General features: G+C 38.8%; 1 protein-coding gene across 1 annotated transcript in view; it reads left to right on the plus strand.

Annotated features, from left to right (window-relative positions):
- Positions 1–15002, plus strand: part of LOC136864267 (nose resistant to fluoxetine protein 6) — a 165828-nt gene that overhangs the window by 12238 nt on the left and 138588 nt on the right. Inside the window, exon 2 of the mRNA XM_068226691.1 lies at positions 5557–5720. Coding sequence (XP_068082792.1) covers positions 5557–5720 — 164 coding nt within the window. The remainder of the gene's footprint in view (positions 1–5556; positions 5721–15002) is intronic.

Genomic DNA, 15002 nt, shown 5'->3' on the forward strand with positions numbered 1-15002 from the left:
TCTTTCTTAATGGTTTCTAAGTCACGTGTTAATCTTTCATTTATTTTCGTAAACTTAGAATCCATTCTTTTGTTAGATTCTTTAAATTGTTTTTCAATTTCGGCACCTGCACTATTGAGCCTACGTTTCAAATTCTTATTAAATTCTGCAAACTTTTGATCAACAGATTCTGTCAATTTTACAATGTTGGCATCATTAGCCTCCCTTAGTTGAGTGATATTACGATTAGTTACTTCATTAGACTCCCTTAGTTGAGTGATACTACGATTAGTTACTTCATTAGCCTCCCTTAGTTGAGTGATATTACGATTAGTTACTTCATTAGACTCCCTAAGTTGACCTATACTAGCCTTAGTGGCTTCCAGGGCCGCGTTAGATTCTTTAAGTTCAAAATTTCATCAACACAAAATATCAAACACTTGTGCATAAAATTAAATATCACCATTATTTTCCAATGGTAAAGTTCAATGTTTCACTGACATAAATATCAAAAATTTATATGAGACTGTGCATAAATATTATGCCTGAAATGTTTTACATAACAAGAGAAAGAGAAAGAAAAAAATATTCACTTGTGCCATAAACTTAATCAGAGTTCTGTGCCAAAAGTTTAAAATTTCGTCAAAGTCATTGAATTGATCTTCGTAAAATTTTAACACATTCACTGAACTGGAATTAACGTATGTACTATGCACTTTTATTTGAATTGGTAAGTTAAGATATCACTGATTTCAAAGTTAATTTTTATCACTTTACTCTCTTTAATCTGGCCCCAATGTCACGGGTGCCACTATTCACTCTCTTTAATCGGGCCCCAACGTCATGGGTGCCACTATTCACTACCTTCTCTCTGAAACAGGAACGCCCGTACTTCAGTTTATCGGAGAGCATGAGGAACGACAAGGCGTGTACGGCCCATGCTAAGAGAGTGAGAGAGAAGGGTAGTGAAAAAAAATTTCATGATTAAGTGGGTCCTTCAGTTTATTCAATAGATATGCAAAGAATTATGTCACCTTTTACAGCTGAATCGCGGAGTTGTCCCTGAAGGCGTGGAGAGGACGTCGTCCTGCGGCGGCTGCGTCGTCTTGCGGTCGGCGTCGGCGTTGTCTTCCGTCGTTGGTGTTTTCTCTGTATTAGTGTTGATGACTCGAACCTGAGGCAGGAACGGGGAAATGTGGAGCTTCCACATTGGACGTCATGGGACACTGGTGTGACACTTCTCTAAGGCGAAGCACACCGAAATAGTTCCCACAGTCAATGATGTTGAACGCACTTTAGCAGCAAGGATAAAGTTAGAGTCACAGTTCCACGAGGATAAGATGGAAGGAATTATCGTATTTGGAATAATAAACAAACGAAAACAATCTAGGACCTTCCGAGGTGCAGTGATTAAGCACTTCATAAAGAAAATTAAATTTACCGGGTACAGTCTCTGCACTGTACTCCATGAGCACAATACACTTGTTGAAATAAATGACAGTCCAAGTTCTATTACGTCGTAATTTTTAGAAGATTATCACTGGCACTTAAGATCATACGTGATTCTGAACAGGTTATGATGGGAATTGGCATGGTTCTTCGGAAAGAAATCACGATACTGCATTCCACTGTCTTTAAGAGGGAATGTTGGCACAGTTTATTACGAACACAGTTCAACGGATAGACACAGTCTTTAAATGAAATGAAGGTCGGCACAGTCTATGCTAGAAACACTGTCGCTATTTTCACACAGTCTTTAAATGAAATCAAGGCTGGCACAGTATATGCGAGAAACACAGTCTTTAAATGAAATCAAGGCTGGCTAGAAACATTATCGCAAAACAAGACCACGGAGAAAGCTTTTAACACGAACGTTCTGAACTCAAGTATACAGCCGGACCGAGTGACGAATTATGTCGCGACGTGCTTACTTGCACACACTCACTGAACTCACGGCTTACTGCCGACTCCCCTCACTCTCTGCCTACAGCACGCTGCAGCTGCACACTGCACACATTCTGCTTTACCCCAGGCTGGCGACTCGCTTATATTGCCGAAGGCCGGTGGGCGTGGCTACACATGTGGGCCCCAAGAAAATTTTATATCTTGGCCATCTTCACACCGATTGACACGAAATTTCGGCTAGCAGCGTTCATTATTCCTGCCTGCAAGGTGACGTTATTGAAATATTGATATTATATTTCGTTCATGCAGCAATGCTATGGAACACGAAGGAACCTTCTGCGTGACGTCGCTTGTCCTTGGCCGGTGTTCTAGAACGTCGCGAGCTTGCTTGCAGTTCCCACTATGCCTGTGCGCTCGGCGCAAGTTTTAAATGCTTACGGCCGGGTGTTAGCGAGCTCCTCTTAATAAAATATGAAACGTGAATGCTCGTAGGGCGTTCCCGTTTCAATATATATATATTGTTTTGCTATTTGCTTTACGTCGCACCGACACAGATAGATCTTATGGCGACGATGGTACAGGAAAGGCCTAGGAATGGGAAGGAAGCGTCCGTGGCCTTAATTAAGGTACAACCCCAGCATTTTCCTGGTGTGAAAATGGGAAACCACGGAAACCATCTTCAGGGCTGCCGACAGTGGGGTTCGAACCCACTATCTCCCGAATACTGGATACTGGCCGCACTTAAGCGACTGCAGCTATCGAGCTCGGTAATAAATAAATAAATAAATAAATAAATGAATAAATAAATAAATAAATAAATAAATAAATAAATAAATAAATAAATAAATAAATAAATAAATAAATAAATAAATAAATTAGAAATATTAGGAAGAAGAATTATAAGGAAAATATTAGGTACGCTAAGAATTGCAGAGTTTTGGATATTAAGAAGTAACAATGAAATTTACCAGAACACAGAAAACATAACAGAAACAATAAGAAAAAGGAGATTGCTATTTCTTGGACACATTTACAGAATGGATGACAATAGACTAACTAAACCAATCTTCAACTACCACCTGGATTCAAAAAAGTCAAGAAAGACCTGGAAAGGAATAACATACGAGAAGAAGAATTATTGGAAAGAAAGATTTTTTAGGAAGAAAGTCTTACAAATGGAAGGATTCCAAGGGAGGAAGGAAAAGAAAACGGCACAAAGTGGACTGAAGACAGGGAAAAGAAGCACAGTGAAACAATGAAAGAATACTGGAAGAAAATGAAAGAACAACTACGGAGGCAGAACTGAAATTGTAACGTGGTCCTTAGAAGGCCCGAAGGCAAGAAGAAGAAGAAGAAGAAGAAGAAACAAATAAATATTTATAGTGGTACTCATGGGGATACAATACGTTTAAATATATGGTCAGAACAGTGGCGTATACTGAGGGCTACCAAGGCTATCAGTGAAGGCCAAACCTCGAATGAGAACGGTGGAAATCTAAAGCACATTATAGTGTAAGCATCTGACACATTGTTCCATTTACAAACCTTGAAAGCAATGAGAAAAAACGTCGCACGTATTTCTGAGAACAAGGCTTTGGAGACTGATATTGCAGCCCAGACTCTCGTCCCACTCCCTTCGACTCACCTCAAGCGGCTTGCTGCTGTATGCCTGATAGGCGCGGGGACCACGGGGGATAGGTGTGGTAGGCTTCGGTCCGTCAGATCGCCACTGCTAACTATCAACCATGCGTTACTCATCGTATATATTTCCTTATCTCATCCTTCTGACTTAATTATATAGATAACAGAGCGCTGGTATTTCATTCCCGTTTACTTCTACATCCTTGTAGGAAGACACTGCAGTGCTGCTGTTATAGGAGCAATATAGTTTCATTTTTATAGGTACGCTAGATCTGCTAAAATGAAATGCAATATTTCAGGTTTAGTGTTCTGTTTTGTTGGTTGGAATCGAACCCGTGATCATGGGTCGAACACCACCACTGATCTCCCGAGGAAGCTAATTAACCAGTGAACGATGGGTACGACCGCTGTGAAATTCAACATTTTAGTTTAATAATAATAATAATAATAATAATAATAATAATAATAATAATAATAATAATAATAATAATAATAATAATAATAATAATAATAATAATAATAATAATAATAAATAATAATAATAATGGTGCATAACATCTGTATAAGCTTGGTGGTAACCTAGTGAGGATAAAATGAATGGCGAAGACGTCATAAACACCCAGTCCCCAAGCCAGGGGAATTAACAGTATGAGGGGATTGATTCTGAAAATTGAACCCGGGCCATCGGGCCAAAGGCAAGCATTCTCTCCATTTAGCCACAAAGCTGGCCTTCAATTTGCTAAACCTTAGGCTACCATCTCGACTGATCAGGTGTTGAGTATTGGCAGTGGCAGAGGCCGAGGCCATGGCAGTAGCTTGTGAAGCAGCCTTGACAGCACAGCAGGCTTCTCCGTTGGCTATTGGCTGAAGCTCAAAACGCTTAAGGCTTGACGTTCACTAAACCAACTATCGAAAAGGTGTAACCTAAGTCCAGTGGTAGCCCACGTCTTGATCTCAGCATAAGCCACTGGGTCAGCATGAATTTGTAACCTATCTCGTTTTAAGGACTTCCTTCATAAATACTCATTTATGTCCGCTGTTTTTTATTGTAATTTACGCTTAACCACAATAGCCAAGCGGGGTAACGGTCGTATTCCAATTTCATGGCCGTTCGTATGTCACTGTATGACGATTCACCTTATATCCTTTTCGAATAACCCTACAATCAGCTGATCGTGGTGTTGGCCTCGCTCCTCAACATGGATGAAGAGGCGCTATGCGCACTCTATGATTATTAATACTCTAAGCTTTCGGCTAACGGTCTTTAATTTTGCACCAGTGATTCTACGATGCATATTTTGCAATATTTTTCGTCATTCGACAGCCACGCCGCGCCGCCTTGCTTATGTGACCACCGAAAACATGGCGGACATTCGTTCAATTAGCTTCAGCCAGGCAGCGCTTCCGTCTCTCTATGTTATTCTAGCTCTTTGGTTATAGTGTTTTGTTTATACTATGCGCACATCACATTGAGCAGGGTAAAGTACATCACCAACAGCCGTTTATTATGACTGTCATACTTGCCGCAATCTTCTCGTCGTAGTCTGTGTCCTTTACAGGCCTATACCATACTCATCTCCGTCAGTGTGTCTGAGTGGCCGGTTCCACCTTTCATTGTCGTCGTACAACCCATATGAGAACATGTATTCAGTTAAAACGATCGTGGAAACTCCAAGACGAGGAAATTTTAGAGAAATTGTTTTAAATTTTTATTTTTTACTATTTGCTTTACGTCGCACCGACACAGATAGGTCTTACGGAGACAATGGGATAGGAAAGGGGTAAGAGTGGGAATGAAGCGACCGTGGCCTTAATCAAGGTACAGCCCCAGTGTATGCCTGGTGTGAAAATGGGAAACCACCAGGGCTGCCAACAGTGGGGTTCGAACCCACTATCTCCCGAAGGCAAGCTGATAGCCACGTGACTCAAACCGCGCGGACATTTGCTCGATAGAAAAAAGATTAAAGAGACATACGTAGAACTTCCTTCCCACTATTTCCTTTTAACTCAATGTATGTTATGTTGTTACAGTGTTTGATGCCTCTACTAAGATCCCGGAGGGTGTGTTGTCCTCCTCTCTGATATCACTTGGGCGGTTCGATGAGTGCATCAACATACGAGATATCACCTTCAAGAATGGAACGTTTCATGGAAAGCACTGTCTCGCTTCACTCACACTGGCGATGTTTGAACAGGTACTGTATATTCTAGTTTGTTTGTAATGACATGTAATCAGTAGTGTGAAATTTATGTTATACTAGCTGATGTACCCGTGCTTCGCTACGGAATTTTACGTTGTATACAGAATTCTAGGTTAGGTAGTGTACACGTTGTGAGCAAGATTGTATTAAATTCCATAGCACTTATCGTTACCCTAGAAATGCGACGGAGAAGTCACCAAACGTCTTTTCTCATATGACGACTGGGTTAAGGAATTTTCATTGTAATGGCAGGCCTGCTTGCCTACCATAAGTCACAATCAGGTTGGGGAGTTTTCATTATAATGGGAGGCACTCACTCTTCGCCTGTCGTTTTACATCCTCAGAAAGACTGTCTTAGTGGTTTTGCTAACTGAAATGAACATAGGCCATTACAATGACGTCAGTAGGAATGGTGCATGTGTAATAGTACATATATCACACCCTCGCACTATATGTAGAAGTGAGATATTATTATTATTAATATTATTATTATCATTATCATCAGTATTTCATATGTATATTTTGTCATTAATATTTGTAAGCTCGGAGGTCTCCATATGTGGTATGAGTAATTTGTTTTGTACAAAGGCTGGGAGAACATTGCTATATTGAACTTGGAAACTTGCATGCGTCATGTATATATCCCAGTCTGATGAGATGAGCTTGTTTTTGTACTCATGGACTCATGTGAAACAGCCCAGAGTTTGTTATTTTCTTGGGAGCAGGAAGAAATCCAGGGCGTGGTCTTGACACGAGGATCTACCATGATTGGCTGGCCAGGAACAATCTCGGCGTATCATGTGAGAGGAAGGGGAATGATGATGTCTATTTAGCATGTAAACGGCAGGAAGTAACACACACTGTACGGGAAGGAAGTAGTACTAACACACACGGGAGCGAAAATGGATAACGTATACGGTACTGGAGTGACACGGTTACACCATACGGGACTGGACGTCAAACGTTCGTGGAACGTAGTCTTTTTATACTTGTGGAACGTGACCTATAACTGTGGAGTGCTTACGCAGTGGATCTTGTAGCACTTGTGGTGGCCTGGTATTATATGTTGGTGAAAACTATTACAGACTTTCCATAATTTATGTTCAGGATCGACAAGCGTGTGTTGCTCAAGTGAATATATGTTTAAAACAAGTGTTAGACTCAATGAACACAGTATCATGAGGTACAATATCTGTGTGATATAATAAGTGCCGATTATGAGAATCGGCAAGTCGTGTTAATACAGAGACAGCGAAGGGTTCTTATCTGCATATATGTACGTTGTTCAACGGACTAGCTACAAATGGTGGCTTAGTTCTCGCTTTCGTTTTTCCACTGTTTTCATTGTTATTGTTGTAAATATGGAGTCTTCCAACAATCTTTTGTGAGTGTATTATATGTATATTTTGGTGTGTTTATGAGGTGCTCGTGCACGGATTTTATTGAGAATATAGTTAAATATTTTAGAATCAGTGGAGTTATTGATGAACCGAGGCGCAGTTCCTACCTATTTAGTCGTTTTCAGGAGGTTAGCTAAGGCCTACAGCAGATGTAGCAGTACGCAGTACACGGCCTGGGAGATAAAGAATTACCATGCTCTATTTAAATTTGAGGGATCCATTCTGGTGAACTCTGGCGCCCATCCAACGGACATTTCGATTAATTATTTTATTAATTTAATTAATTTCAATTATTTTATTTATTTTGATTTATGATATTTTAGTTTTATTTATTGGTAATTATCATACAGTTACAAATTACACCCAAGCGTGGGGCAATGATTATAGTTAATTATTATTATTATGTTATTATTAATTTTTTGATATTCACAAAAAGTTACAATCGGCGCCCAGCGTGGGGCAACGATTATAGTTTATTATTATTATTATTATTATTATTATTATTATTATTATTATTATTATTATTATTATTATTATTATTATCGTTTATTGGCATTTATCAATTAGTTACAATTGGTGCCCAACGTGGGGCTGAATGACTGGCACATCTGTTGGGCTTATCAGCGTAGGCGCACTTGTTAGGTGTGGTTGGAATTCTACAAACTACGTCGGTGAAGTGTTTCATATGTATTTTGGAGTATAAAGAAATGTTTTAGTGAGTCGAGTATTATAAAATAAAGAAATAGAGAGGTTGTTAAAGTTGTTGGTACTACAAATCAGGATAAGAGAAGTCAAAATAATTCCACCACATCAAGTCTATTCAAATTCGAGGGAACCATTCTGGCGCCCATACTACGGATATTTCGATTAATTATTTTATTAATTTATTTCAAGTACTTTATTTATTTACATATTTTTATTCATAATTTTATTATTATTCACAAATATTACAATTGGCGCCCAACGTGGGGCAATGATTAATAGTTTATTATTATTATTGTTTATTGGTACTTATCAATTAGTTACAGAGGAGAACCCCCCTCTCCTCTTTACTGCTAATTTGGAGTAAAATGAATGTAAAATTGAATAAAAGAGGCAGAAGCTTTTCATAAGAAACGACTCTTTTCATGGTTGAATTTTGAGTTATTTAGTGAATTGTGCTGCTTTAATTTGAAATAGGCATAATTGTAATTCTAAAACAGGTCATACTACTACTACTTCTACTACTAAGTGAGCCTCTGCTTTAAGTATGCACACTGCTGATTCAAAAGAGCGCATCAGAGTAGGTATCGAATAGCTGGAATACTATGATGAACCAATGTGTTACATACCAACAGTATCAGAAAATGTATGAAACAGAGGAATAGCATGCTAAAGAAGCTATTTCTCGCCAATATTCAGACAGGCTGTTATACTCGGTACGCAACAGTAATCCCATCTATAGGAGTTGAGTAGTAGCATAAGAGACAAAAAACTTCACAACAAACAATGGTCAATGTTTTTGCACTTCCGATATTGTAGGCTTCACATTTAGTTTTCTCCCGATTCTGAAATATCGCTCTTATCATAGTCGGTACGGTAAAACTGAATGATAAACATAAATTATCAGAAATGTAATTCTATATAACTTTAGTTTGGTAGTATTTATCGATAGGGACAATAATAATATAAATATTTCAGAATCAGATCTTAGACCTTCCCCTAAACTACCATTTCACTCAGCGTAAATAAAATGATTTATAGCCTAGATTGTAGTGGCTCATCCTCCGACTTCACATACCGATTTTCATTAAATTTCCTTCAGCCGTTTTCTCGTGATGCGCGTACAGACAGACAGACAGACAGACAGACAGACAGACAGACAGACATTACGGAAAAGTAAAAAGTGCATTTCCTTATTACTGTGGACATGACTGAAACAGAAGTACCATGCTTTTCAAATTCTCAGCAATGTACAGACAAAACTCTTATTTTATATATATAGATTATACCTCATCCCATGTTAGGAAAACAGTATTGCTCTTATGGACCTACAAGAAGTGAACACCCCCTCTTAAACACTCATAATTTCTCGTGAATGAGGAATATTATAATGTACTTTATATTGTATTATGAAAGAAAAAATGGATGAGACATGTTTTTGCCCGTGAGTTATTACAATATTTACTTAACATTCTCTATTTAATAAATACCTTCGCAGGGAGGAAGCACAATGGCGAGAACAGCCATTGTTTTATTGCCTTCCTTCATTTTCCTTCTGAGTTGCTCTGGTACGGTACATGTTACGCATAATCCGTTACGCTGTGAATCGTCGGCAGCTTATCACTTTTGAAGAGAAGTCATATATTTATTTGTGTGTTCCAATATACCTGTACTGTACAGCACTTGTTACTGAAGATTTTGATGCTGTGGTGTGCAGCGATACATCACGGCATGACTTGTACCGATACAGAAATTCGCTATGATTTTTATCTTGCTTGGTTTTTGATTTAGCTTTTGTTTCGTAAGCGCATTTTATTTTTGCCACATATTTACCACATTTTCCCAAGCGCATTTAAATGTTACCATTCCTTGCATGGGGGTGATATGACGGCACAGCAGTGCCCGTCGTTGCCTGGAAAATTTATTAAATGCAATTAACTGCATCCCCTCACCCCGAGCCTTAAATAATATCTATTGTCTATTTTCTCCCAGTTTACCTTGAACTTCAATAATGAGGTTTTGTATGTGCAGTAGTTTATCCATGTAGTTTATCCATATTGCTGTAAAAGCCGAAATAAGCCCTCCCCTGCCCTACAACCCATGTACCCTAGATAAAAAATTGCAGATTACTTTCTTCCTCCTTTTATTTCGAAATTAAGTACCGAATTTCAGCACTATATAAGCCACGGTTTTCCTGCGAAGCTGTTAAGCAGATCTGTTCGATATGGCAACCTTGTTGTCATAAGAGCAATACTGTTTTCTTAACATGGCATGAGCTATAGCATAAGGCCAGGGCCACTCTTGCGTGATTCCACGCTGTGTTACTGCGTGAAATCTCACGTCGAAAATGCATAACACTAATTTGGATGGGATCGGCTACACAGCGTGATTTCTCGCTGCGGGACACGAGACAAGGCGCGTTTTCAAGGTCGCCCGCTCAAGAATGAGACGAGGTCCATTTTGATCGCGTGTTTTCTCGGTCAATGCCTGGTCACACTTGCGGAAAGAAGACGCTACGGTATTGTGCTCTTGCTTGTACTTTTGTTTTGTACTTTCAGTTTGCAAAATGGAATTACACCAGTGGTGTACATTGAAGGCTACTAAGGCTATCCGTGCAGCCCAAACCTCGATTGAGAATGATGGAAGTCTAACGAAGCATCTGACACATACTTCCATTTACAACACTTGAAAGCGGTGAGGAAAAATGCCGCACGTATTTCTGAGAGCAAGGCTTCGGAGAGTGATATTGCAGCCCAGAATCTCATCCCTCTCCCCTCGACATGCCCCGCGCGGCTTGCTGCTGTCAACCATGCGTTACTCATCGTACATACTTCCTCACCTCATACTCATAGATAACGGAGTGCTGGTATTTCACTCCCGTTTACTTCTACATTCTTGTAGGAAGACATTGCAAGGCTGCTGTTATAAAAGTAATATACTTTTCTTTTTATAGGTAGATCTCTTAAAATGAAATGCGATCTTTCTGTTCTCTTTTGTTGCTTGGATTAGAACGCGAGATCATCTCCCGAGGAAGCTAATTAACCAGTGAACGATGGGTACGACCGCTGTAAAATTCAACTTCTTTTTCTATTGCTTTTCCCACACATGTGAAGTCGCGGGTGCGAACTGTCACTTACATGTGGATTTGGCCCTGTTTTACGGCCGGATGCCCTTCCTGACGACAACTAGTCCTAGCTACTTTTAAAGACACCACTCAAAGTTATTCGTCTACTAATACATTCCATGCTATCTCTCCACTGACAGCTCAGAACATACCACTTAGTACAATTTATGAACTTCATCGTGTAGATCCATATTGATACAGTTAAAACTAAGAAACAATATTAGGTTTAGGTCCACCCAATCAATATACATCACTTTACAAGTGAACTATTTAAATAAAAACATATTAAAAATATTTAGGGGCATGTTTCGTCTCCATTTGAGACTTCATCAGCCATAAAATCACGTGGTAGATTGCAAAACTCAAAAATCAGAAACAGAAAAAAATGGAAGAACCCAATGCCTTTTTTAAGGACTATTTGAGAAATGCAAAAGATATAAATATGTATATATATATACATTATTTATACAAACTGACCTCACTTCCTGCAAAAACTTTTGTCTTCAATGTTAAAAAATGAAATATAACTTGAAATTGATAACCTGCCATAACGTCTCATACGGAATCAATGTCTATTGTTGCCGTCCGTATTTAAAACGGGAGTTCCTTTTGAACCGTTGAGAAAACATAGGAGAACAAATATACACATATTTAATATGTTTTATCAACAGTTCAAAAGGAACTTACGTTTTAAATATGGACAGCAACAATAGACATTGATTCCATACGAGACGTTATGGCAGGCTTTTCAATTTCAAGTTATATTTCATTTTTTAACATTGAAGACAAACGTTTTTGCAAGAAGTGAGGTCAATTTATATAAATAATGTATATATATTTATAGCTTTTGCGTTTCTCAAATAGTCCTTAAAAAGGCATTGGGTTCTTCCAGTTTTTCACTTTCTGGTTTTTGAGTTTTGTAATTTACCATGTGATTTTATGGCTGATGAAATTTCAAATAGAGATGAAACATGTCCCTAAATATTTTTAATGTGTTTTTATTTAAATAGTTCACTTGTAAAGTGATGTGTATTGATTGGGTGGACCAAAACCTAACATTGTTTCTTAGTTTTTCTTACATACCACTTAGTCGAGCAGCTCGTCTTCTTTCTCCCAATTTTTCCCGGCCCAACTTTGCAACATTTTTGTAATGCTACTCTTTTGTCTGAAATCACCCAGAACAAATTGAGCTGCTTTTCTTTGGATTTTTTCCAGTTCTTGAATCAAGTATTCCTGGTGAGGGTCCCTTACACTGGAACCATACTCTAGTTGGGGTCTTACTAGAGACTTACATGCCCTCTCCTTTACATCCTTACTACAACCGATAAACACCCTCATAACCATGTGCAGAGATCTGTACCCTTTATTTACAATCCCATTTATGTGATTACCCTAATGAAGATCTTTCCTTATATTAACACCCAGATACTTGCAATGATCCCCAAAAGGAACTTTCACCCCATCAATGCAGTAATCAAAACTGAGAGGACTTTTCCTATTTGTGAAACTCACAACCCGACTTTTGAACCCGTTTATTGTCATACCATTGCCTGCTCTCCATCTCACAACATAACCTGCACATGACAGACCAGGTTGAAAGTAACATTTGGTAACACCAGTCAATGGTGCGTAGTGGCTGTTAGTTTGATGTATTATTTACTATTTCGTGTATGTATTTATTTACTCAATGCCTCTGATACCTAGTAGACTCGATAGAAACTAAATGCTTCCAGCATTGGGTTAAATTTGTATACTAGTGCTTCTATCCGTGCTAGTGACAATTTGATTTGGCACTGGGCTAGGAGATAGCCAGATCAGGTAATGCCTCCCTTACGTGCGCAGCTGTTCCCACTTTCATTGCACACTACAGCTAGGCGCGCACTTACAATTTCTGGTCGCTGCAACAGAGAGGTCACTGTCGCAGTATCTTATTCTTACGCATGCACTATGACTCATAAATTATTGATCCTTTGTGTTTGCACGAAGGATAATGTACTGATTTGTTGAAGTTTGCTTATCTAAAATTTTGCTAAATCAGAAATGAATTAAATAACGGTTGACTTTTTCATCTTTAAATTTTGCTCAAGTGGGGACTATGGCCTTCTTCCCTTTCTTTCCTAGTGTTTATCCTAAAGCATAGGGTCCACTGTTTTACTACATCTTCTCCATTTCATCCTATTGCTGACATCTTCAGGTTTTAAACCAACGTCATTCATGTCGGCCTTGATATTGTCAGTCCACCACTTTAAAGGCCTTCCACGTGCTTGTATTCCTCCCGGATCAATTTGGAGAACTGTTTTAGCAACTGAGCTTGCCTTCTCATAACGTGACCGCACCAGCGGAGATGCACTTCCTTCACTTTCTCCACAATTGGAGCAATACCAAGCCTTTGTCGAACATCTGCATTTCTTATGTGGTCACATCGATTCAGTCCAAGAGTCCATCGAAGCATCTTCATTTCCATTGTATGAAGAGTCTGCTCATGCTTTTATGCAATATCGTCTCAAAGTTTCAGATATTGCAGTTTTAATCAAGACTATTTTAATATGTTATAGTATATATAGTTGTTCACTCACCATTAGAATGAAAGAAGAAATGTATGAAACTTTTTAGCGAGATTCACATTGTGTCATGCTATCATTGAGTTTTAGACATCAATATTATTGAATCAAGCTTTTAACTATAACTTTGGCATTGTAATTCTAATCACAAATGAACTGTCAATCTATACATTGTATAATACAACTGCAATTCAGCAAAATATTTTACTAATTAGTGTTAAGACTATAATTAAGTATGATTAATTGTAAGTACATCAAGATTATAACGTAACCTTAAGACATTATAATGGCTGAAGATGCTCGGTAGATGAGTGAAACATGTGCCAACTGTAGTATTATGTCAAGGATAAAATCCTAACAATAAAACATTTTTGTATTGAATAGGTGAAAAATGAATATTTGTATTCTTGTATAACGAATTTCAATACGGGCCTAAATATGAGAGTATTTACAAGTAATTATTCCGATAGACATACTGGCTACCGAGAGTGACACTCAGTAAAAAGGAGCATATCCTACACCATACACCAGGACCAAACTACCATTAGCTTGCATGGTGCCTTGTTGACAAATGAAGTCCACGACCTCATTTGGATTGCACCAAATCTGAACCCTGCCGCGAACCTGAAATAATGTGTTTATTGACCCATTGGTCTATACTAAATGCTGTGATACATTGGTCTTTAATGCCTGGATCTCCCTGTGGACTGGAGCGGTAGAATAACACCCATGGTATCCCCTGCCTATTGTAAGAGGCGACTAAAAGGGGCCCCAGGGGCTCTTTCCTTGGGAGCCTGGGTTGGCAACCATGGGATCCTTAGCTTAGTCCCGGCATTGTTTCCACCTACTGTGCCAGGTTCCTCATTTTCATCTATCCTATCCAACCTCCCTTGGCCGACTCTTGTTCTTTTCTGACCCCGACGTTATTAGAGCATTCATGGCCTAGTGAATCTTTCATTTTCACACCCTTTGTGGTCCATATCTTTCTTTGGCTGTTACCTTCATTTTTTGAAGTGTTGGATCCCTTCCATATTTTCTCTGTGATTTAGTGTTATGTAAAGGATGGTTGCATAGTTGTACTTCTTCTTAAATCAATAATCACCTTTAACCACCAGACTGGAGACTTCAGATCCACCCCATTATTAAAGAAATTTAAAAGCAGAGTTATTTAAAATTATTTCAGACATTGTTATCGGAGGCTTGCACATCCATTTCTATTAACGCATTAAATCAAGCAGAGGCAATGATATCCAGAGGCCCCTTATAGCCCCAGGTTTCCAGAACTGCGGGGTTTGCTGCTATGCCACTGATCCTGCCCTGTTTATGGAAAAGTATCATATTCATCACTAAGACAGTTGACTGGTGAAGCATTGAACTGTAGACAGTATTGCTACGAATGCTATGTGTATGCCTACCACACACCCTACATTGGTACTCCTACAGGTTTATTCAAAATGTGTACAACGAAAATGAAACAATCAAAAGAGTG

This window comes from Anabrus simplex, chromosome 1 (assembly GCF_040414725.1).
Source record: "Anabrus simplex isolate iqAnaSimp1 chromosome 1, ASM4041472v1, whole genome shotgun sequence".
Taxonomy (NCBI): Eukaryota; Metazoa; Arthropoda; class Insecta; order Orthoptera; family Tettigoniidae; genus Anabrus; species Anabrus simplex.